Below are 26,863 nucleotides of genomic sequence, written 5' to 3' on the forward strand. Positions count from 1 at the left end.
TACCTATGTTCTATCTTTAGTATAATATCGATGGTATGTACAGTGGGAACAACGGTTACTTAAAAATATTTATAAAACTGCAAGTACTGTAGCATTTTTCTTTTTAAGTAGGTTTTAACAGGATTTTTACGCATGATTAACGAAAACGAAATTATCTTGATATTTCATGAATTTGATTATTGTGTTCAGTAAGGTCAGTAGATTTATTGTAATGAAAGATACCAAGAATTTCTTATTCTTATTTCACAAAATTTTTATCTTTTTGTACATTTTTTAGTAAGCTGGTTTTTATATACATAGAAAAATTTAAAAAAACTTAATGTAAACATATTCAATATATAGAATATTGAAAACTACATTTTGTTATAAATAAACTTCTTCTTCTTTACTAAGTTCCATCTTCTATCGAAGGTTGGAAATCATCATGGCTATGCGGACTCTGTTGACTGCCGCTCTAAAAAGTTCTGAGTTAAGAACCTTAAGTTCTTAAGCCAGGATATTCTTCGTCTTCCCACATTTCGCTTTCCTCGGATTTTGCCTTGCATAATAAGTTGTAATAATGCGTATTTTTGCCCTCTACAAATAAACTACCTACATAATATTTTTACCTGTTGCTTGTGAAGTTTGCCGTTTGATATCTTCTAAAGTAACCCCTTCTGTTTTTGTTTTATCAAAATATTTAAATACATTATTATTTCACGACTTTGGCCTGTTATCAGGGATTTACACTTTTTATTTTCCACGATGGCAGATATTACCCAAAACACTAGTCACTTTGCAAATACAGACACAAGAAACAAACAATTACATCTGTACATGTACAATCGTTACTGACAGTAAGCCAGAATAAGGTTTAAAGTGTAAGTGGGCGTGTTCTTCAATTTGGCGTCCACTTTATACTACACATCTCTCATAATTTTCAAATATTCACAGGAACTCCTTTTTAAATCAGTGGTCACTACAAAAGCTCTCGAGGTAGCCTATCTCATCCTTACTTAAGATATAATATCCACATCTAAATGATATCGCACTGAAATACTTACCGATATCGTACTGACTTGATACTTACTTTAAATTTAAAGCTTTATCTGGCAGCTGCTGACGTCCATTAATTTATATTAAAATTTGCTGTATAAGAATGATTCATGATTTTTTTAAATCGGTGTCAAACTTAAATTAAAACATCCAATGTAAATTAGTAGAACTTATATTTTTTTTTTAATAATAAAATCGCAGGAAAAATAAATTAACTTAATTTTGAAAACTTTACTGTGTAGTAATATACACACTGTATGTACAACGGTAGCATATACCAAAGAAAAAAATGAACGATTGTATAAAATAAAAGTATAGGTACAGTACATAAACAATATAACGATACATTTTGAATTCTAGAACATGACTTTAACTATTCTTATCACAAAAGTCCGTGGTGAGCGAATACCACTATTTTTTACACAAACAGCACAGTATAAATAAGTAACATGTAATTTTTAGTTGCGAGTTTTTTTTTAACCATATGGACATATTTTGCTTGTTAGTCTAGGGCCAAGACTTAAGGAAAGTCACAAGTAAGCGCTCTTTATGTAAAGACTTCAAAAAAAGTACATATCTTATGAGGTAAAGTTTGTTTAAGAAATAATCTCAATGTAATACTTTTACAAAAATTTTCTAAAGTTCACTGCTGTTGCTTTAAACAATATTAAAGATACAGATTTTAAAAATGTTAAGAACGATTTGGTTAGGTTAAGTTTATACTGAATTTTTAAGAAACTATCCACTGGATATATACATACTAGATTTGGGACAAGTTCCTGAATCCATTGAAAGTGTATGTAAATTCATATAAATTGATACAAATACGATTTTTTGGTTTCCTCCTTTTTATTTATTTATTAATATTTTGAGTTTTTATTATTTTTAAGAAGGCGAGAGTCATTCACCAAAATGAAATTATTTTTAGCAGTCACGTATAATTAAACATTGAAATCCGCTTATTAAGTTTCTATGTCTTCTCTGTTCATCTGTAAGGAGTTGAATAGTGGACTTCAAGATGAAGAATTTGACGTGTTCGAGATGTGGTGACGTCTGAGACATGTATTAAGCTGTTCTTGTCTAGATAGAGAGACACAAACCAAGACAGCAAAGAACGTGGAAAGATCGCGAAATGGACGACCTAAGCTCTGACGTCACAATGGGCGGGGTTTTTAAAAACCTTTCCAAACATTTCTAATTTGTGTGTATTTGTCCCATAAGAAGTTAAAAATATTGGTTTTTTAATTGTTTGGAGAATGAATAAGGACTTTTGGTTATGAACATTCATTGCAGTGCCCATTATGACGCCAGACTTAGGTAGTTCATAAGCATAACCATAAAGAAAACTTGAACATAAACGGGATATGCTCAATTATTTGAAAAACGGATGAGCTCGTACTTGAGTTGTTCAGAATTATTAACTAATAATCACAAAATGCATTGGAAGATCTATGTATATTATGCCTGTGATGTTTATCTAATACCATATATAACAATATGATATTAACAATACAAGAGTCATAAACGTTATGCATAAGAATAAATTATACACCAGTTGCATTAGAACATGAGCAACAATATTAAGTTTTACAAGTTTATGGATCGAAATAAACTATGTGAAGCAGTATAAATGTAGAAAATATGTGTTTATTTTCCCCCTACATACTTAGCCCTTGTTTGGGACAGCGGTGAAAAAGGTAGGAGTGGCCACGATGATTGCCAATATCTGAAACGGATATGCATCATATAGCCCCACAGGGACCAATATACCAGAGACTTTTATCTAGGAAGATAAATATATTTTCTACCTATACAATGTGGTAGTGGCTTATCTAATGTTTTTTCAAGATTTCTTGGAACTGGAAACTAAAACAGGTTTAATAATTTTGACCTAGATAAACTCTTTAATAGACATACACACGGGACTCACAAAACTAACGGATTGAAACTTTTATCAACTTTTTATTTCTATCCACTTTACAGGATAAAGTATACCGGATGATTCATTAGTGTGATAAATCTCAGTAAATCCGATATAATAATAGATATCAATGAAAGTTACTAGCAAACATTGTAGGCATCTTTGAGGTTCACATTACAAAATTAGCGAGAATGTTACACTGTTTGATAACCTAGTGGCAGACCTAACTTTTGTTTTTTTTTTTAATGGATCGCCATGTATTTTATTTGATATTCGGAAAAATCTTCTATACTTTCCCATCACAACAATATTAAATTTTGTTATGTTAAACAGAATATTTACAAAGGTATAACATAACATAAAATCCGTAACAACTTCAACTCCCCGTATAAAAAGAAAAAACAAGCACAACAATGATCTCTTGCAGCCATATTTTTTACTGATTGTGAAAATGGTTAAAAATAATTGATATTGCTAATTTACTTTATATCGAATACAAGGTGAGTCAAAACGCAAGCACATTATTTTCTTAGTAAGTTTAAATAGAACAAACACCCTGTATTTTATGTCACTCTCGAACAGTACAATTACTCTAAAATTAGTTTTTAAGATATTTTCATTTTTCAAAGCAAATTTTATTAACTAGGTGTCAATTTTTACACATTTTCAGTAAGCCATGACGGAGTTGTCCAAAACTACAGTTCACCATAAAAACTTACTAAATAGCTAAGATGAATTTTACTGTTGATGAACTATTGATAATTCCCCCAATATCTGATCTGGATGTTGGGGGAATTTAGACATAGGGAATATTAAATAAAAATTGAAATATAGTAATGGTACTTTTTGATAGTGACAAAATACAAGGTGTTCTATTTAAAATAGCTGAGAAAATAATGTACTTGCGTTTTGACTCACCCTGTATTCGATATAAAGAAAATTAGCAATATCAGTTTTGAAAAATTTAACAATGCATAAAAATGGCAGTAATAGATTATTTTTATTGTGCTTCTTTTAGTCGGGCAAGATGCAACATCTCCGTTGGCAGAAGTCCTCAAAAATCCGTCCAGGATTTACTCCACATCCACCTCCTGACCAACCGACCGGTTCAACTGGCCGCTTATGCCGACGATATTAATATTATGAGTAGAACATCAACAGGAGCACAGGAAACATACGCAGAGTTAAAAACGCAAACAAAAATGTTAAGTCTGGAAATTAACACAGAAAAAACAAAAATAATGATACAGACGAGAATAAATATAGTCTCACAAAACATTATACAATAAGATGACATTGAAACGGTTGGAAAGTTTGCATACCTGGGAGTAGAAATATATGCCGACGGATCAGAAGATGGGGAAATACGGAAGATAATAACGCAGGCAAACAGAGCTTATTTTGCCATCTCTTCAGTCTAAAAATGTATAGGGAAATACAAAGATGAGAATCTATAAAACCTTAATTCGACCAATAGCACGCTATGGTAGTGAAGCATGGGTCCTGAAAGAAACATCCAAAGCAAACTCGACACATTCGAAAGGAAAGTACTTAGGAGAATTAATACTACGACCTGTGAAGGGAAATGAGAAACGAGGGAATTTATACAGTGCTCCCCGAATCTGTCAAAGATTTGTCCTGCTTTTGGTATAGGAGCAATCAATCAGTTTAGTAGTGCCCTATTTGTGCAAACCAGAAGTTTTCGTATAATTCTCTTGGTACCATTAGACTCTTGGTCACATATCTAAATTCGCGATCTTCGTGATAGTGACGTAAATGCTATTATTTCTATATATTTTTATAACGGATCTACTGAGCTTTATCACACTAATCAATCAGCCTGTATATGAAGTAATATATCAGACAAGAATTCTAGCTGTAAATGAGTTTCAGTGTATGGGTCATGATAGCTAAAGGATATTATCATAGCTGTACTGTAATCATGAGCAGATATTCAACAGGTAGAAATAGGAACTTGAAAGACTACAAAATTTAACCAATTCTTTATAAGTATACAAAGGAGAAACATTTTAGTTATATGGTTGCAGAAGAGCTTATAGGGCTATATATTCAATATAAACTGATATTGTGAATTGATACCATAGAACCACGATTACTTAAATATTATTTAACTGCAATTTTGTTTTAAAAAAATTATTACTACCTCATATTCCTGTTCAGATCAACATAACAACAGACTTACTGGACTTTCGCTGTACGGTCACTTGCGTTTGGACCTAGACTATAATATTGCAGCACAAATATTACAAGATATTTACATTATTACTTTCAGAGGAGTTTACAAAACCAGCTAGCGCTTACAGTATAACAACATTCGGAGTTCCGGTATCTAGGAACGTCCACATTCAACCAAGAAGTCTCACCTAGCAAAATTTTGACAACTCCGTCCATTCTTCGTAAAAATTTGATCTTGTATGGGTTTAAGACATTTCGCATGATATAACCTCGAAGATATTCAAAATGTTTAAGCCGTCATTTATATACACATAACTATTATATAACTTAGAATCTAAGTATTTTCAATATTTTTGAATATCGAGATATCATTGATTTAGCATCAAACCAAGAAGGAACATGCAAGATGAGCTTTTAGGAAGCATGGGTTTTGGTTTTTATTTTCTTTTTCAAATTTACAAAATTTGTTTTCTTACAAAACTACGATTATTGGTGGATCACCAATCATATAAGACTATTATGATTTAAGCAAAAGATATATGAAACACATGCATTCTAAATATTACAAAGTATGTATTATTTAGAGTACGGAGTTCAAAGGTCTACATTTTAATTTTTTTTCGTTTATTATACTCTTGAAAGTTTTTCTAGTCCTACGCCGTTTTATAAATGTAAAAATTATTTATATAGATACTATTGATATTTTTTATATTTGTTTCTACAATATCCACATTAATATATTTACAATATTATTGCTCAAAAATTAATATTTATTTCCAAAATAGATAAATATCATTGATGTTCCGATTCCTAGTCTTTTAAAAGGAGATCAAATTATTTAGAAAACGCACAATAAAGATTTACTAAAAAAAAAAATTTTCGTTAGAAAACTAATTGCATGTAAAAAAAATATTTAAAAAATTGCAAATTCAATAATTTCTGAAAAAGTAACTTCAAAAGTCTTCTAAAAAGAATTTTTATTAAGGTTCACTATAGACACAACAGTAATAAAAGACGTGGCTTTGGTAAAAAAAGTCTTGGTGCTAAAAGTAAAATAAAAAAACGAAGGTAATGGCAATATCAAATGGGTATGCGGTTTTAAATGCCTTTAATACCAGTTGAATAACAAACTCTTAATTACGAGGTAAAAATATGAGCTTTTAAAAAACGAAGGAACTAACCGATTTTTATCATAAGATATGAATGACGAACCAAATTCTTGAATGCCATTAAAATGCGAAATATGTCATATATTGGATAAGTTGGGAGAAAGATAGTCATATGTTTGAAAGCAAACTTAGCTTACTATTTCCTCTTACTAGGAATGTTGATTGGTCTAGAGTGAGGATTGTATTTCTCAAGGTGTCAAAATTTTGAAAATGACATGACAAATTACTAGAATGAAATACTACCAGAGATCTTAAGTCTTCCAAGATGACAGAAGCATAATTAAAGAATTTAGTTAAGGATTGGTAATTAAAAGATGATAAAAAATGGAAAAATAACACAGAAAATTACAGATACACACTCTTACTGTAGTGGAGAATACAAAAGTTGCGAAATATATTCAATAATATTAAAAGAGTATACAGAAAGTATGATAGTTAGTGGTTCACTCTCAGTCTTAGGCAGTTCTGTTTAACCTGGTCTTGGAATGAATAATTAGGAAGAACGGATTGAACAGAAAAGGGCACTTAAACAAATAAAAGTCATCAAGTATCAGGATATGCAGACGATGTTGAAGTGGTCACTACAGCGGAAAGTGAAGTAAATGAGAAACTTCAGAGACTGGGAAAAGCTAAGTAAAGATGTACATAACGAACAGCAATGAAAACGAAACAGGACAAGTAATAGAACGAGGAGACGGCAGCGCGTTGAAAATAGAACCAGCAGATGTCACATTTGAGTGCGAATATAATGGAGAATTTTGACCAAACTAAAGATATAGATGTAAGGACCCTAAAAGCGAATAGGAAGGCAGGACTGCTAAAAAATGTAATGAGATCTGAACAGTTATACTAAAAGAAGAAAGTACATCTATATGCACTAAATGAAACATGAGTGATGGCACAGGCAAAGAAATAAAGACTGGAAATCTGATAGACAAGTTTTGAGGAGTACAAGGTACTTATGGAAGGGAAAAAGAGAAGAGTATTCTGGATTAGAAGAAATAATCAGAAAATAAAAGATTTTATTTAAAAGACCAACTTGTACCAAGGAGACAAAGATATTAGTATAAACAGCTAAAGAATGGGTTAACGCAAGAAGAAAAAATTGGTAGATGTGATCAAAGATCTAGCCGAAAAAGGAATCCAAAAATAGAAAATCATAGAGATTGAAAAAAGTAGAAAACCACTGTACAGCTGTCTAAAAGCCCCGCGTCGGTCATTTATATATAATGAAAAGATCTAATATAAAATTAAACACAAATCTGTATGTTATAAGAACTAGAATCTAAATATTTAGCAAATTAACTAAAGCATTTTTAGTGAAGGGTTAAAAATAGCCCAAAATAACATCAAATAGAAAGAAATAGTGATAAAATCCACAAAGCACTAATACAGAGAAAAATCAGACGAAGAAAACTTCGAACAATAAAATCATAAATAACTGGCCACTAAATGCCAAGGTTTCAAATACTAGCACACTCCATTTAAAAGAACGATCTAACTCAATAGAGACTTACTGTGTCTGATTTTCAATAAACTGATACGATCAACTGCCGGAACATCTACAGAATTAAAAAATCTTGTGAAGAAGTTGCAAAATGTTATATTTTAGGCTCCCTACATTTTCATAAAATAAACTTTAGGGACTTCATTAGTATTTAATATTGTAGTTTATAAACTCCCAAAAGAATTTCGTAAAAAAATAGAACGACTAAATTAAACCCTATAGCCAACGAAAATTCTCGAACAAATTGATGCAAAATCAATTGCGAACGTCTCAAAGCTGCTAAATTTCTGTGAATATCAAACCCAAACAAAAAATGAGTTCATATCCAACAAGCCATATCTAGTGAAAACGATCTGTCTCATTATACAAGATAAAGGAGCTTTTTCAGTAGACTTATTTTTTATTAAAAAATTAAAAGAACCAGAAATTTATTAAATTTTTATGTACACTGCTACAAATGTTCTACATGTTAATGTCGGTATCCACTCTCTTATCTACATATAAAAATTAAACATTGTTTGAAAGCTTTTAGAAGTTTCTGCAGCTTTTCGGTTCCACAAGTATTCCCAAAAGTCTATAACCTTAGATGAGATTAATTTGAAAAAAATGTATATATTTCCTGTTAGTTTCAAGTATAAATCTAATGGCTGAATATACTTAGCCATCAAGATGTGATTTGGTGATCAGTGGTATTTGTGGATCAATAAGACAATTATTTTTACAATTTAAAAAGAAATAAAAATGTGTTTGATATATAACATATATTTTAAACAAATATAATAAAGGTTTACAAGGTTTATTACAATTCCTTGGACTTAAAACAGTCCTTGGTAGAGAAAATGTAGCAACTTTTGAAAAGGCTCCGCAATCTTCCAGAATAAAACAAATCTTAGATTTGAATAACAGGCAAACATAGGTTGTTTTTTTCTTTCTGTACACATTACACTATTATTATGAATAATGAGAGATTGGGGTAATAAAGGAAGGAAGGAGACACGAGGAGGATGGGGGAATGCGAACCAAAACACACTATGGTACAAAGCAAGGTCACTTTCATAAAATAACTTAAACAATTTTCTATATATATATATAGTTTTCTTATATATATAAAAGGAAACATATGACTATGAGTTTGCACTTATTTTTCATGTAATTGGACAGCAGTTAAATTGTTGACACAAAAATGGAACACAATTTAATGATAACCGAAAACAAACTAATATTTTTATTTCTGTATAAAGAATTTGAACACTGCATTCAAAGTATGGAATGTTTATAATAACTTATTTATTTTTAGTAAAAGTACACCATTTATGAAATATTCAAAAACTAAGTTTAAACAATTATAGACCTTTTCTAAAGTTAGCTATTTCTTTTTCAATTATTTTACAATGTTTACTCGTACTAAGACTACCATACTGTCGAGGTTAACAATCTAAGGACCATAATAAGTCAAACAACAAAACAATTATATACAAATAGGACATAATAGTGTGTTGTTTTGTAAAAGAAATGTTAGGACACCGAAATTATCAAACTCAGAGACTTCACCAAGCGAAAGAAAAAGACAATTATAGATTACAAACTGGAAGTAATCAAAATTTTGTTGTAATTCATTTCAGTTTTTTAGCGTCTTGGCCTCTTCCTGTAGAGATATATAGACCGCTAGGGAGATACGAATGTAAAACTTTTCTGTCGACTCAAAAATCTGTAAACCATATAGACTTATTTGAAAGAAAAGTACCGAGACGAAAACTAGGTCCTATAAATGAGAACAACAGGTGGCGAATCAGATACAATTATGAAATATATAATATATATATAAACCCTTATGTCAGTATATCCACCTACAGCGTCTTCAATGGGCAGGCCATGTATTTAAGATGGAAGAAAACAGGCTTCCAAAAAAACTGTTGAATGAAAGAATGCAGGGGAAGAGACCTATTGGAAGACGATGGGAGGATGATGGGGATTAGGACGCCAGAAATCTCCATGGCAGTCGATCGTGGAGAAGAATGACTACAGACTGTAACAGATGGAGAGGTTTGATGAGGGAGGCCAGGGTTCTAATTGGGCTGTAGAGTCATAGGATGGATGGACCAATGAGTCGCAAGACTACATACTGCCCATTCAACAACTAAGTCAATTCCAACTAGAATTGACCGTCATAGATCCATTTTGGATTTTATATTGCTAGTAACCTAATAAACTATTTATTCACTTCGAACTGAGTCTGCCAGATCGTTGAGCTATCGAGCTAACTTAGTTGCTTTATCCTTAAATATTGCAAAAAATAGAGATTTTCAAGATTTGCTAGGAATTGACTTAATTTAGACAGAAAACACTGTCATAAAGAAACAAAAGTCATAAATCTGGAGGTAAATTGTACAAATTATCTAAATATTCCAAAATATTAGCCACTTTTTTTAGTTTAGCAACAATTATCAAATCTTTTGCTCTTTTGTTGGCTCTTTTTTCATAGCATCGACTTACAGTTTAGTTTAAATCCACAATTTATCTGACCAACACATAGGGCGCCGATTACGGTAAAATTTGAATTTTTAATACCATGTCCATGTTTGTCCATGTCCATTGACTAATATTTAAAAAATGCAGTTTTACCTTAAGTAAACGTCCCGAAAATACATCCCGAATTAAAAAAACAAATTGCAAAACATTAACATTACTCGAAGCAAACTTTTGAGGTGTGAAAAAAACGATCAAGGGTTTCATCTTAGAATTTTGGACTTTAAAGCATCATTATATAAATCAAATACAACTATTGGGTATTAGAAGCAGTCTTTAAAAAACGAACAAAAAACATGCTTTTATAAGGAAATAATTAAAAGACGTTATTGACTAGCTTTAATTACATTACACTCCCTGCTCAAATTATTAAAGTCGCCCTAGAAATTTAAATTTTTTTAATTTAAAGCACCTTAAAACTATCCTCACAGTGAAACAGAGCTGCTGGTTGCATAACAAGTAGTGAATAATCATGCTAAACAGTTAAGTTGAAACTGGTGGAACTTTTTGATTGAATTGTCAAAACTTGACAGATGGTAATAGCAGGATGTCACTAAAAGTCTGCAATAGCAGGACTATTTCCAACTTTAGTTTTTCACTTAAATTAGTGATTGTTGTTCAACGTTAGTAAAATTTGCAGTGGTGAGTGTTAACATTATTGTACAGTAATGTTAGTTTTGAATTTGGTTAATTTCTGATCATAAATTAAGATGATTAATATCCAATTCAAATTTTGTTCAGGTGGGTTAATGTAAAGATCTTTCTGTTGAACAATCTCTTCCGTTACTGCTCTATTAGAAAATTACACATATAGTCAAAGAGAAGTAGCAAGAAAAGATTGAGTATCTCAATAGCCAGTTCGAAGGTTGAGTCAAAAACTTAATAGTCGGTGAACAAAAACGTCGGTTCGGTGTGGTTAAAATCTTTGAGTCACCTTCAGAGGGTAACAAGTTTTAAATAATTTGGCTGTAAAACATAGATAAGTCATCCATAGAGATATAAGGAATAAATTGGAAGAACCAGGTTGTTCGATATAGGTGGCCACTGGGGGTTCAAATCTCGCAGGGCTGTTAAGAACCCAAAATTAAAACCACAAATACTGAAAAAAACGCTTAACTTGGGCCAATTTGCATACAGTTTGGACTATTGATTGGCAAAAAGTAGGTTAATACAAATCATTTTGTTTTTATACCTTATAATTTTTATTCACATTTGACGATTTGCTTTAGTGATCAAGCAACATTTCAAATTAAGGATGATAAAGCCCAATTTGTCCAAAGACGTCCAGGGGGAAAATATGAGGAGGGGTGTATAATAAAAACAATTAAATATTCCACCTCAGTAATGATCTGGTCTGTCTTTACATGTTATAAATGGAACCATGCGACAGGACCAGTATAAAAGAGAATTGCAGACAAGATTGGTTCCACGAATGAACCGTCTTGATGCATGATGGAGCAGCTTCCAATGCGGCTAAAAGCAATAAAAAAATTATGGTGCAAGAAATACCTCGATTACCACGGCCCATCAACTCACCAGACATGAACCCCATCGAAAGCGGCTGGGAATACCTAAAAAGGAAATTGGCCGAAGAAGTAATAACAAATAAAGTTCAGTTGATAGAGAGAATCATTTTTTATGGGAGCCATAATGACTATTTAAAAGAAATAGCAAGAAGATGCATAAATAGCATGTCTAGGAGTCTGGCTGTACTTCTTAAAGCCAAGGATGGCTTAACAAAAAGGTTAATATACTGTCATTTATGTAATCCTCTTATAATACATGTATAGCTAACATAGTAATAATTATAATTGATTATGAAACTAATAAATTTTCCAGAATTTTCTAAGTGAGTCTAACAACATGAGCAAGGACTGTATATGTAATACAAAATGACTGTATTGTCCGTTAAATACAACCAAAACAGTAACAAATGTTCAATTGTGTTTAATAAAACGGCCATTTTAATACTTTTGTTAGTTCTTTTCAAAAAAAATTTACTCTTAAGAAAAGGAATTATATTTTTATTTGAATGCAATATCACAATCACTATTCAACTATATACTTATACATTATTCTGTTTAGTATGATGATACATTAACAATTATAAAAGTATATCAACACACTAATTCCACAGTATTATACAAATAACAATGAGTCGTCTATTGTGAAAAATATTAGTCCAAAAAAAATAATGAAAAAAAAAAAGTAAAATATTCTAATTTGCGCCCAATTTTTGTGTCAACTATTTGACAAAAGGGGAAGCCATATAAGCATCGAGAGAAGAGATTTAAAAACTTGAATCCGCACTGTAACGTGTCATTTTAAATACTATCTTCACAACGTCCTCACTCAACAAAACAAAAAATAATCAGTCTAATTTGAAAAAAAGATAGGTCACGTAGTCTTTTTTCTTCAAATAAAGAAGAATTCATATTAAACACTAGCTTTTTTTGAGTAGAAGTCTCTTGTTTTAACTTATATTAAACACAGCACTGCACTATAGGCCAGATCCGAGGGACTTTTGAACCAATTTAAAAATCAAAGCTGAAGTTTTTTGGCTACTATGAATCTAAATAGTAAAATTCGTCACTGGTGGAACCTTGCGTTTGTGCCATAAACACTTAAAACCGTGTTTGTAAACTTATATAACAAATTAACAACCTATAGTAAATATTAGGTTATGTGATTCTTTAGGAAATCTTTAACTTTCAAGGGCAGTTCTTGTAAATTTTTAGCTTTAAATAAAGGAAGCAAAACGTTCCTGATCGCATAACGATAACACTGATTCGCCTTGGCATTTCCCGTGCCGAATTTCGATTCCCATTTAGAGATATTATCCAATAATCATAAAACTTCGATCTGCAATTTTTTCCTCCTGTTCGTAGAAGTTTGGTTCATACGTCCCCGGGGTCTGGCCTACTAAGAGGATGACGAGGCATTCATTGCTCCGAATATACCCGCTGAAAACGATGCCGTTTGTTGCTGTTGCTGCTGTTGTTGCTGCTGCTGCTGATTCGATGTTAATCTCGAATGTTTAGGCATCGGCGGTTGGAGGTATTCGTGTCTCGCCAGCGAAAGGACATCGATCCGATCCTCCTTTCTATACGCCAGACAACTACGGATGAAGCTCTGCAAAAAACGTAAATAAATATTACTATCTAGAATTCACTTACCTAACACATTAATTTAAATGAAATGAGAAAAAGAAACTTTACTAAAATTCAATAAGCTATGCAGGAGACGTAAACATTAGCAGGTGTAGGCCTCTAACAGGGTCGCATTTAGGATTATCTTTTCTTTTTGCCAGAAGTATTATCTTGTAAAATACGAAATTTATATTTTAATTTTGCAAAAATGCGAGACAAAGAACCTGTTTGTTTTTAGTTGATATCCGACAATAGGAACCATTTATACAGAGCGAAAAAATCAAGAAATTATTTTTTTACCTCAAAATTATGTCTGTGCATCAAGAAATTATGTTTTTTGGAATAAAAATACAAAGTGATTTGTATCTCATTTGCAATTTTAAAGGTGGTGTTTCTTTCCTGCAATGTCTTTTTCATATATGCCCAGATGAGTTCGATGGGGTTTAACTCACAGTAATATGGAGTATGTCTCAATACCAGTTTATTCTGGGTTTTTGGCATTTCATCAATTATGTATTTATCATAAATATTTTTTTCAATTGCTGTACTTTAGCATATGATCATCAAATTTTATACTTTTGGAACAGAGCCAATTCTGGATATTACTTATTTTAGATGCACTTGTTGGTATATTTTCTATTTTACGGTGGGTTGTCAAGAACAATGATAGATTCGTCTTCTAATATTGATAAGACATTGCAAATTTTCACTACTTTTCAAAAGATTGACCTGTCTCTGGATCTGACCACTTCTTCATGGTAATCACCAGACTCGGTCGACTCAAATGCCCAGAGGGCATTTGGAACAAACCCATTCTCACTGCTAATGTGACAAATAATAGGTCTTTTACCTTTGTAAGAATACTTATGTATTCTATTGTGCAATCATGGTAAAATTTGATCTAACAAAGTAGTAAAGCAATGTAGCAAAGTAATGTGACCGAATATGAGGGGGTAGATATCGCCACAGTCAGCACGGAGCAAATGTGTTTATTATTATGTATAAATTTATAATAATTTGCTTGTGCAGAATATGCTTATTATTATAACATTCCATTGTATTACATTTAAACTAAAATAAAAAGTTTACATACCTTAGCTTCATTAGTAACAGCCGGTTTGTTTGCAAACTGGACATCAGTCGCTTTTAATATAGTATTTTCTTCTAAAATGGTCGCTTGCGACTGATTGTGTCCGAAAGGCTTCTTGCCATATAGACACTGATAAAATATCACACCAACGCTCCACACGTCAACTTTCGATGAAATCTTCGGGGGATTCTTACCTACTACGAAACACTCTGGTGGGAGATACCTACAAATACAATACAAAATAAATACAAAAAGTCACAGTTACACAAAATGGATAAAAATTTCACGTATTACTACAAAATAAAGAAAGATACAGAATCATTTCAGGTTATACAAAGTCTTCTTATCATATTGCAGCATTTTCGTTTCACCCTGTGTACTATAAAAATCTATATAGTTAGTATACGTATTGCGTTTTCAAATTTCAAACAAGAAAACGTACTTTAAGTATCTCTTGGAATAGAATATATATTCAATGTTATTTTACTCAGCCCAAATTGCCTTTAGTTTTTAATTAAGACCAGCATGATAATCGAAGTAAATAGCGCCTTGTAACACTAGACGCCTTAATAGCGATTTGGCAAGGCTAGGTCTGGGGTTTTGTCACAAAAGTGGTACTGGCTGTTTTTTCGGGAGTGCGTATAAAAAGCAGAAAGACAAAACTTTGTTTTTTTCCTTTTTAATGAAAAAGTACGGATTTTTTTGTTAAATTAACTGAGAAACATTTAATTCGTCTAGATAACCACATTTTAAAGGTAGATCGCTTTTTTAGTAGTGTTGTGTCATGAAGCATGGATGACACACCTTACAGTAAAGCCGCGAATATTTAACATTTTAACAATCTGATTTTTTGCGGAAGTAAGTCTCTGTTAGTAAACATGTGCTTCATCTCGATAAAACGGCAATATGATAAAAATCACTGTTGTCATGTTCTATTAATGATCACTATCAATGCGACCTGAGAAACAAATATACAAAAAAGAGAAAAGAACTGAAAAAAGAGAAAAGAACTGGAAATGGCTAAAGGAAAAAAAAAAAGGGAATAGAGCAGATAACCAATAAATAATAATAAAATAAAAAATAAATAATAAATAATAAAAAATAACCATAAAGAATACAGATAAGGTAAAAAAAAGTAGTACAGGAATTAAAAAATAATAAATGTACAGGAAAAGCAAACTGTCGGGAGATATACTGAAAGAAGAAGTAATATTAGAGAAAAGTATAGCTGGACTTACTTTAAAAGGGTGGCTAATTTACAAAATAGGTTACTGCACATGTTGCAGATGCCAGAGGAAAGAAAGTAAAGAAAGAGATGGATAATCTGAGAGATAATCTGAGACAAAATATTTTAAAACAACTTATATAAATCAATTTTTCCATAATTTAATTACGACACTTAAAATGAAAAAAATTTTAATTAATAAAAACAGACGTACACGTACAAATACATTTTTCCAGGTTAAAATTACCACAAATGTACCGGACATTTTGACATTGCGTCAACGCGCATTAACATATCGTTCATTCACGAAATGATAGTTCCTTATTCGGATGTTTCGATTGGTTAGGGCTAGCTGTGGTTAAATGCAACCAATAAAATATCTGTAGATCAATGTGCTTTCTGAATATTTGAATATAATTTGAATCATGCAATATGCGATTTCTTTGAGAAATAATCACGAATCTACATTTTTTGTCGCTATCTTGTACACATATTAGAAATAAATGGAGTAGTGGAAAAGTTTTGGAAGTGGACAGTTTTATTGGTGAATACAAAACAACTTACCAGTACGTTCCGGCGCCTTGTGACGTCAGATCCATACCGTGATCGGGGTTGTAATTTTCTTCGTCCATCACTTTACTGAGGCCGAAATCGGTGATCTTGATCTCACCGCAGACATTACCCTCAGTCAGTAAAATATTACCCGGTTTCAGATCATAGTGAATCACAGGAGGTTTGATCTCGTTCAGGTACTTCAGGGCCGACACGACCTGCATTATGATCGATCTCGCCTCCCTTTCAGGTATCGTTTTATGCTAAAACAAGCAAATAGTAATTTAATATTATTCCAAAACCTAAATCTAATAATAATGGTTTTAAGATCTAGATGTCTATACATTAGACAGTACACAAGGATTTCCGGGTAGAATCGAACTGTTCAACCAAAATCTAGTAACATCTCCTTTCTTACATTACATAACCTAACAAAACCCAACCCAACTAAAACTCAGGTATCAGCTTTCCATCTAAGAAGTAGAGGCATAAAGAAAACTGAGAGTTGCGCGGGAGGAAGTAGAACTAGAACACACTTTCTACCCCAAAACCTGTGAGTTATTCTGGATCTTACTCTCACATAAAAAGCGCACTGCACAAAAACAAAGAAGAAAGTTGCTGCCCTATAGTTAGCATGATATGGAAGCCTTATGTTACTCTGCAGCAGAATATACTGCCCGATATATAAACTTCCAATATTTGGCTGGTATACCCTCCAAGCATTAGACGAGCCACCACAGTAAACATTGAAGAAGGTGGAAATATGGCGCATCCACTTTACAGACACCAGCCACCAGGAAGGCGAAGAGCAGTAAAATCGAGAAAGGGTTTCCTACAGAGATGGATTCCATTAGAATCTCCGCCAAGCAGAGCAAGGATAGATATGTGGAAGGATAAGATGAGCCATCTACCACAATGGAGTCATCCCACAGCGGTTTTACCACCTGGCAGGGACCTGAACCGGAAAAGCTTAAATAGACTCACAGACGGAATGAGGAATACCAAAGGTAATCTGGCTAGATTGAACTACCTCGGTGACTCTGGCGAACGAAAATGTCATTAAAGTCGCCCAGTTTTGGCCAGATAAAGTTTAATATGTTTAAATTATTGTAGGTTTTTGTTAAAAACATCATATTAAGAAGCTATTTTCAGATTAGTGCTTATACCTACACTAGCCACTCTGTAGGTATGGAACCCGTATTCTGCCCCTATGCTTGCGGAACCAGAATTGACCAAATTAATAAAAATAATAAAACAGGGACTCTATGAAGAACCCATAAACTATAAAAACTATTTCCAACAATGATGCCCATCAGATTAAGGAAGAGTCTACCAATTGACACAACGTAATGACAGAAATCAACATTAAATAATGATTCAAGTACTCTTACAGACAATACCAACACTTGCGACATTCCCGCAATGTTCATTCAGAGCTCAAAGAAAGAAACTCAGAAACATGAGGGAACAGGGCGTTGATACTAGTAAGGTCTCCATACTAAGTAAACCTCGAACTACTACTCGAGGGAGACCTGATATAACACAAGCTGCTTCACGAAAAAATTACAAAAAACAGTAAACCTGCAACTTCTTCCCCAAAAGATTATGGTGGCAGTAGCTACTAAACTACTCCAAACAGGATCAACATAGCAGCGTTCCCCAAGAATAATCCGGACAAAATTTTGTCCGAGAATGCAATAGTAGAGCCCATGAAAGATGAAGGAAGTACTGACGACCAAATCAGAGAGAAGTAATGCCTCGTCATAGACAAAAGTCAGCACTATATTATATGTAACTAAACTGCAAATTTTCGAAAATCCCATAATCCTTGGATGCTAAACAATCACAAACCTCGATACAATCTACTTAAATCTTGGCTTCTTAACACGGTAGGAGATACAACACTAAAAAGCAGTTACATTTTTGTTGAAAGGTATTATAACCAAGTGCCATAGGCAGATAGCGTCTCATCTGAATCAAGAAGAAGAAATCAAGTCAAATTATTCAAAACAGAGTGAAACCTTGTAATGAAGATAATAGAACAGAAATAACTAAAAGAAAATACTAGACGAAATAATCTAAATGGAATGCATGTTATAATTCTTTTTTAAGGTATTTAATTATTTTTTTGTTAATTTTATCTATGTTAAAATGAGGGACCAAGAATTAAAGCATTTTGCATTCTTCTCAAAGTAGGTATGGACCCAATACTTCTTCCTCTGAACTCTATGAACCCTGAGGTACTCATAGTAATCAATCATGTCCTCCTTGCCGGACGTCAACACAGTAAAACCACTGCAATACTCGAACAAACACACCTGATGCAGAATCATTCGCTCGTGGGCGGAGACAGGTTCCATTTAGGTTGTAAACTGGTTGTAAAATGATTGCAGATGAGACTAGTGGGCGGAGATAGGTTTCATTTAAGGTGTAAACTGGTTGTAAACCGTTTGCAGATGAGACTAGTTTTCAAACCAGTTGTTTTAGTGCTGTGAACGTTGGGCCTAAAAGACAACCACAGAGAGCATCAAATACTTCAACGAGTTTTTGTCAAAATGAATTCCTAATAATTAATCTGTAATAATTTGAGTAGAATATCAATAGTAACTAAATATCTACACTTACCTGCTTTAGGTAAAAGTCAAGATCATGTCCATCACAGTATTCTAGTACAGTACAGAAAGAATTTGCATCTATTTCAAATACATCATATAATTTAACTACCCGTGGGTGATCTAAAGCTTTATGTATGTTGTACTCCCTCAACGCATGCCTGAAAAACAATAATTTATTTAAAAAATGCACTAATTTTATTGGGTTTTGAACATTATTGAATTTACTGGAATAATCGCTTGAAATATTATAAAAAAAGGAGCAAACGTTACCACTCACTTTATATAGTTGGCTTTTTTATCTTCTTTCCAGTCCTTATTGAGTTGGTGAACCTTGCAGGCGACATACCTCTGTTCTTTGAGATCAAACGCCTTGTGTACTTCACTGAACCCCCCTTTTCCTAACAGCATCAGCAGTAGATACCTAAAAAAATACAAAAAAAACATCAATACACAACAACTACACTTATGTCGAATAATGGAACTAGAAATGTAATGAAAATATATTTTTTCTATGCCTGAAAACATAAAACATGGAAAAAGTAAGAATATAAAGAAAAGAAAATGTAAAACGTTCAATTAGCTGGTTGGACATTCATGCTTTATGCGATTAGAGCTATTTCTGCAATAAAAAAATCAATTCAAAATGCAAATTTTTTAGATGTTTTCCAGATGTTGACCGGAATGAACCTTCCATTCTGGTTTCAGACACATGCCGTAGATAAGTGTTGATTTTTATTTGTTTAAAGTGTGATTCATGATTAATATCGAGATTAATTGGATGTGTTTCCCTTCTGATTGGTCTTAACTTTGTTATAACATTGTCACTGAGCAGCAAAAGAGCTGCAGATTGTTCTCTTGTAAGTTCCATGCTACACTGATCAGTCAATGCTCTAGTCGGCGCAGAAAGTCAGCATTCATAATGGGCATATCCTACCCTCTGTTCGGACTCACAGTCATCCCCAGAATCTGAATCTGGGAAGTACCTTAAAATAATATATTCAAGTTATGGCATATATTTTCTCCTGGAGGGCATTATCTTCAAGCTGTTGGACTACCTCCAACACAATGTAATGGAACATTTCTTGGAACATATATTGACAGCTTATCTTCCATTTTTGCTCGTTCTTCCATTAGAAATGTGGTGAACTGCTTCTTCAGTTTTTGCGTGCTTGTAAGTTGTCTTCTTTCCCAACTGATTTCAGTCTTGCATTGTTTTTTCTTCTACCCTTTCTACAGGATCTCTTTTTCTTTTGAAACATAAATTCCTTAGAGGATTTAACTCAACACTCAACAATTCAATTCAACAATGATTTAATTAATATTGTAGAAGGAAGAACTAGAATAGAGTGTCGAAGACGCTCTCGATGTCAAATGATGTTGCTATTAAATCTTGCTTATTTTGAAAAGCGGTTATGAACATTACTAAGTTGTCAGCCGTTTTTCGTGATGGAAGGAATCCGGAGTGAGTTAAGTCTAAAATTTTGTGCTTTTCTAGATACCACATAAGTCTTTTGTTTATTAGTTTTTCTAGCAGCTTACACAAGGTGCATGTCAGTGAAAGACGGTAGGAATTTGGATTATTCGGGGATAATATTCTTGTTTCTTGATTGGTATAACGATAGAGTGTACAGTATAAGCATTTTTTTACGGCAGATATGGGAAGATTTTTGAGGAATATGAAGGGGATGTTATCGAGACCTGCAGCTGAATTCTGGCAAGTTGGAAGAATATTTAAGAGTTCCTGTAGTGGATATTGTACAGGAAGGAGAACTGAAAACTTTTTTTTTACCTGTGCGCTATAGATATATGTATTGTACCTGTTGCGGGCTCTATTAAAGAGAAGACCGTAAAGAGGGCGAAATTATTGACAGTTTTAGGCTTTGTTTAGAGAAACCAAAAATTATTAGCAAATATTACTGTAGAAAAATATTAAATTATAACAAAGCATAGCAAAACTAAATTATAACTTACCTATCATTGAGCACCGGATGATTATTAAACCTACTCTGGTCCTCGTTGTGGATACGTTTTAACTCCCTAATATGGAGGTTTCGTTCCCTCTCCAATTTCTCCATTTCGAGTTGGAGATCAGCGTCCTCCTTCTTCAGCGCGTTTTGCCTTAACTTCAGGATCTCGTCCGCCTCGTAATACTCCTGTAACGTTAGCGAACCCGGTACCGCGTCCGGCTTTAAGAACCCGGAATCTGTTCCGTTTAACAACGCACTAGAATTGTTTCTCTTTCGGCCACTTTCGTTATTCGAAGGCCTCTTCTTTAACAACAATTTTTTCTGCCTATCTATCTCCTCCCGTTCTGCTGTTATTTCTTCTTGCCGCCTGAAAACAAAGAGAGCATGTTGAGAAAGATGTATGGAAAACTCCATGCTGTAGAGTGACGGGTTTCGAATTATTTCAGTCCCGTCTTGAAACACATTTGACCATCATAGTCTTTCTGGATCAAGGTTTATCATCATTAAGTTTCCGAGCATATTCAAAATGATTTAAGCAAAAAGTATGGTAATAAATTATAATTTATCAAAAGGCATAAGATCTAGCATAACTAAAGTACTGACTAAAGTTATTTACATAAAATGAATAATATACACTCAGATGCAAAAAAAACGCAACGGAGAAAATTTTTGTCAAATTTAAAGTTTACAGTTTTTTTTTTATTTTTAGCCCTATTTTGATGATTTTTTTTATAGTGATTTTAATTTAGTATAGTGAGTTTTTTAATAAAATTTTGTATTTGACTTTTTATACGGGGTGAATCGAAAGATGGTTTTTATCCTAACTTTGAAATATTCTGTGGAATAATTAATCCGTTAGCGGATTTTCGAAAAAATGTTTTTCGGTTGCAACCATGTCTTCTAAGTATTATGTTTTTTGTTTCGTGTAAAAATATGGATTGGTTTACGACTTTTGCTATTACATATTACCATTATCTTTTGTATTAATTTGTAATACGACGATGTTGAGTAATGATTAAAAGCAAAGACATGATCTTGGTTTTAATGAGCAATGATAACAAAACATAAAAAAAAACAAAAAAAAAACGACTTCTGAATTAAAAATTGAAATGTCAAAATACAAGTACTTTGAACTGAAATCGTGTTGAATTGCTACTCAGGATAGTAAATAATATAGAAATAACTGTATCAGTTATATTAGATTTTTTAATACACGGCTGGACGAATCTGTGAAAAACACGACTACATTTGGTTGTAAGGGGTGGCATTTTAAAATGCCACCTCTCACATCCACTTCAAAACAGATCCGCCCTGGTCTAAAAGGATATTCTTTTAAAAAAGCTTTTGTTAAAGTAGTTGAAATACAAAACTAACGAACTTTCTTACATTAATTATGAAAACTCACCTCGCTAGTTCCTGGAATGCGTGACCGTCCGTCCAATTTTCCTGGAACGTTGCCCCCACCCTTTGCGTCACAAACTGTCCTAACCTTAACCTATTTTGCATACACTTCTGCCTAGCTTCCTTTTTCTCTATCGAACTTTTTTCTTTGAGCAGTTTTTTGACAACCTCTATACACTTATTCACTTGTTGTTTATGTTGGTCTATCGATTTTTGCTGCGTCGAAATTTGATGCCTCAGTTCTTCGGTATCCCGTTTTAATTCTTCTATTTTAGTATTAGCCATTTCTAAGTCCGAGGACGCTTGAGTTTCGAACTCTTGTATCCTATGACATGTTAATTCAGTCTGGAACATACAAAAATAGTAATTAGTAAAAATATTATAACCTAGAGTATACTTACAATCGATTGGTAATTTTATTAAACTATGAAATGACCACAAGACCTTATTAATGGAACATAAGCAGTGTTTAGTTCACCGGGCAGTCAGTGAATATCATCAATTTATACAATTTGTATATATAGAAAAGTCCTTCCAGAAGAAGTAGAATCGACAATTACAAAAATGAAAAGCGGTAAAGCAGCTGGAGTATGGCATAACAGTGGAATTGCTTAAACACGCTGGCAAAAAACCTGGAAAATCTTAACAGGAATATTTACGAACTGTTTAAGATCAAGATGCATACCAGACCACTGGAATAAATAATTCTCATTTCTAAGAAAGGCAGCAACGAGGATATCAAAAACTATAGACCTATACGTCTACTACCAATCATATTCAAGATATTCACAAAGATCATCAACAACAGATTAACAAACGAATTAGATGCTGCACAGCCGATAGAACAAGCTGGCTTCAGAAGTGGATTCAGTACCATGGATCATATCCATACGGTTCAAGAACTACTGAGTCAAGCTAAAGAATATGAAATACCGCTTGCATTAAGCTTCATAGATTTCGAGAAGGCTTTCGATTCTATATATCCCAAGGCAGTAATAGAAGCTTTGACCAACCAAGGCACTGACAAACCGTGATAGAGACTTTAGCAAATACATACATACAAGCAAAAGCTACTAAGGTAAAAAATTATGAAAACAATCCAGAATTTTCCACTACCAGAGGCGTCCGACAAGGAGACGCAATATCTCCAAAACTCTTCACTGCAACTCTATAAAATATATTCAGCAAAATGACCTGGCAGAACAAAGGCAGAATCTATTGATGGATAATAACTCTGGATGGATAATTTAAGATTTACAGACGACATCGTTCTGATAGCTAATAATTCTGCAGAAGTACAAGAACTTATAAAGCGACCTAAATGCAGCTAGCAAGGAAGTTGGCCTAAAAATTGACAAAAACAAAAACTATGTACGAGCTAGTGGATAGAATTAAATCTTTAAAATGGCAGTGGGCGGAAAATTTAGCGAAAAATGGGACTATGACATAAGGAAACAAGCCGGTACAAAATGGTACAGAAAGGCGAATATTAGACAATCGTGGACAGAAATGAAAACAAAACAGCACCTTTCTTTGACCTGTCTGTCTCTATTCCTATGTTTATACAAACTTCATCGCAAACTTTGGCATATAAGCTAAAGCTGTTCTCTTTACTCTCTAGGAGAGAAAATCCAGTGCTGCAATTCCCAGCTTTGTTTTCGAAAATCGTTCAACCATCTCAGTAGTACTCTTCCGACTCATTATACCATACGTGGTGTTCATTTTAACATCCAATTTTTATAACAATTATTACATTATTTATTATTTACAGTAACAATTATTAACAGAAATATGTTACAAAATATTGGATCAATGCATAAGAATTAAAGGATTATCCTGGTAAAATCCCATCATAATTCTGTTATCTATACTTGAAATAAAATTTTATTTCATTCCATTATATATATATATATATATATATATATATATATATATCTTCTTCTTCTTCTTAGAAGACCTGATGCAGGTATCGTGATATCATGAAGCTATTAGCTAAATTTCCCAATGTTCCTCCACGTTTTTCTATCTTCTGCCATTCTAGCACATTCTGACAATGGAGCGCCAATGGTAGCAACAATATGGTCCGTGTATCGTGTGGGAGATCTACCTCTATTTGTTTTGCCTTCTACTTTTCCCTGGATGGTATGTTTTTCAAGAACATTTCTTCGAAGCACATGTCTAAAATAGCTTATTATTTGTTCTGATATTTGTGTTCTTAGTCTTTTCTTTATGTTTAGCTGGTCTAGTATGGATTCATTTGTTCTTCGGGCCACCCATGGTATTCTCAGCATTCGTCTCCAGCAGTACATCTCAAATACATCTATGTTCTTTTTGTCTTTCTCAGTAAGGGTCCAGCATTCCGATGCATAAGTAAAAACTGGAAAAACTAGACTTCTTACTAGTCTCATTTTTGTATCGATAATTTTTTCATGGCTTTTCCAAATTTTTGTTAATTTTGCCATAGCGCTTTTTGCGATTGCAGACCTCCGCTTTATTTCTTCAGTACAGCCTCCTTTGTTGGTTATTAATGAGCCCAGATACACAAATTTATCTACAACAGCCATATTGTTTATCATGACCAGATGATTTTGATTGTTATTAGCTCTGTCAATTATCATGATTCTCGTTTTATCTCTGTTTATTTTAAGGCCCATCGTTAAGGTTACGTCTTCTATCCGTTGTAGCAGGTGAATCAATTCAGCTTCAGAACTAGCGAGGATAGTAGTATCATCTGCATATCTCAAGTTGCAAATCTTCTTCCCGCCAATGGTGATGCCACCGTTCCAGTCCTCAGTAGCTTTCCGCATTATCCATTCACCATAGATGTTAAATAGAATTGGGCTTAGTATGCAGCCTTGTCTCACGCCCTTTGTGACCCTGAAACTATCGGTTAGTTCCCCATTTATTCTAACTCTGGCATAATTGTTATTGTACATGCTTTTCATTAGCAGTATCAGATGATTGGGGACTCCCATTTCAGACAAAACCTGCCATATTTTACTCCAGTTGACCAAATCGAAAGCTTTACTATAATATATATATATATATATATATATATATATATATATATATATATATATATATATATATATATATATATATATATATATATATATATATATATATATATATATATATATAATTATTGTGTAAAAAGGCAAGGAATGTCTGATTGCTGTATCATTCTTGCATTGTTTGTTGGATTATCATTATCTAATATTTAATAATCACTTTAGTATTGTAGGAAAAATCCTACAATGTATTAAGTCACAGATCACAATCATTTACACAAATTATTAACATATTTAAATAAAATGATTGTTACTGAGATAATATATATGATAAAAAAACTGCTAAATGTATGCATTATCAAAACGAGGCTCATTAGGTACATTTTCAACTGCCATGATCTTATAGGCAACCTATTAATTGCGATTGTTTTTTCGTTTTAATTATAACTAATGGCTCCCATCCGAGGGCACTTGTAGTGGTTAGTGGTGTATGTAGCGCTTTATGCTCGGTAATTGCTGCTAACTCTGGAGGTAAAAACGGCCAAGGATGACTTAACTCCATACAAATTTCTTCTCATTTTTCATTTTCTTCATTCTCTTGCTAATGTTCAGGGTTGTCGAAGCAACGGTACATGAGTTGAATTAAAAATAAAATTAATGTACTAACCTGTATTAATTTGTGAACCATAGTTTGAGGTGGCACCCCCAGTGGTGGCTTATAAAATTCAAAAGCCGTATTGTAGCCGACTTGTGGGGACGGCATCCCCACCTGTTGCGGTGAAGGAGGTAACTGAAAAGAAAGCTTTGGATCAATTACAAAACTTATCAATTTACCTGCAAGAAATAATATGAATATGAGGATATATAAAAAGAATATACATAAAAATAATAATGTTAAAAGGTTTTCCTGTACGGTTGTGTAACAATTGTTCAATTGCATTGCTTTTGTACAAGAAATTAAAAGGCTTTCCGGAATGGTTGTATGAGAATTTTTCAATTGACGATTGTACAAGAAATTAAAATGTTTTCCGGAATGGATGTGTGAAAATTGTTCAATTGGCACCCACCTTTGTAAATAATGTCCAAGCTTTCTTGATCATATTTGAAATAAGTGATGAAATTTTTGGGTGATCAAGGTTTCCAAAAATTGATCATTTATACACGATATAATTGGAGAGACAATATATTACATTAAATCAAAACAGACGCCTAAGTCAGTAAAAAAAGAGATATTGGTGACAGAATCCATTAGAAAAAAATTGAGGAAACGGATTTGTTGGTGATTGTTTATATATATATATATATATATATATATATATATATATATATATATATATATATATATATATATATATATATATATAATACACTATAGCTACAAAAATTAATGACTCGCATAACAGAAGCAAGTCAAATATAAAGACTTAAATTTGATCTGCACCTAACAAAAACCAAACTACACATTCAAAAAATTTGAAAAAAATTGAGAAGGTATATGT

At 32.8% G+C, this 26,863-nt stretch overlaps 1 protein-coding gene across 21 annotated transcripts in view; it reads right to left on the reverse strand.

The window, feature by feature from the left end:
* Positions 1 to 1,191: 1,191 nt before the first annotated feature.
* The window catches only part of Tlk (Tousled-like kinase), a 475,437-nt gene continuing 449,765 nt past the window's right edge, over positions 1,192 to 26,863 (reverse strand). For 19 of the 21 annotated variants that reach the window (XM_072536709.1, XM_072536711.1, XM_072536708.1 and 16 more), the window contains 8 exons: positions 26,032 to 26,166; positions 22,358 to 22,698; positions 20,957 to 21,319; positions 19,263 to 19,406; positions 18,996 to 19,143; positions 16,383 to 16,633; positions 14,597 to 14,816; positions 1,192 to 13,486 (listed from right to left, as the gene is read on the reverse strand). In XM_072536709.1, coding sequence (XP_072392810.1) covers positions 13,277 to 13,486; positions 14,597 to 14,816; positions 16,383 to 16,633; positions 18,996 to 19,143; positions 19,263 to 19,406; positions 20,957 to 21,319; positions 22,358 to 22,698; positions 26,032 to 26,166 — 1,812 coding nt within the window. In that variant the 3' untranslated portion in view covers positions 1,192 to 13,276. The remainder of the gene's footprint in view (positions 13,487 to 14,596; positions 14,817 to 16,382; positions 16,634 to 18,995; positions 19,144 to 19,262; positions 19,407 to 20,956; positions 21,320 to 22,357; positions 22,699 to 26,031; positions 26,167 to 26,863) is intronic. The other 2 variants (XM_072536705.1, XM_072536713.1) reach the window with 1 other exon arrangement.

This window comes from Diabrotica undecimpunctata, chromosome 7 (genome assembly GCF_040954645.1).
Source record: "Diabrotica undecimpunctata isolate CICGRU chromosome 7, icDiaUnde3, whole genome shotgun sequence".
In the NCBI taxonomy this organism is placed as follows: domain Eukaryota; kingdom Metazoa; phylum Arthropoda; class Insecta; order Coleoptera; family Chrysomelidae; genus Diabrotica; species Diabrotica undecimpunctata.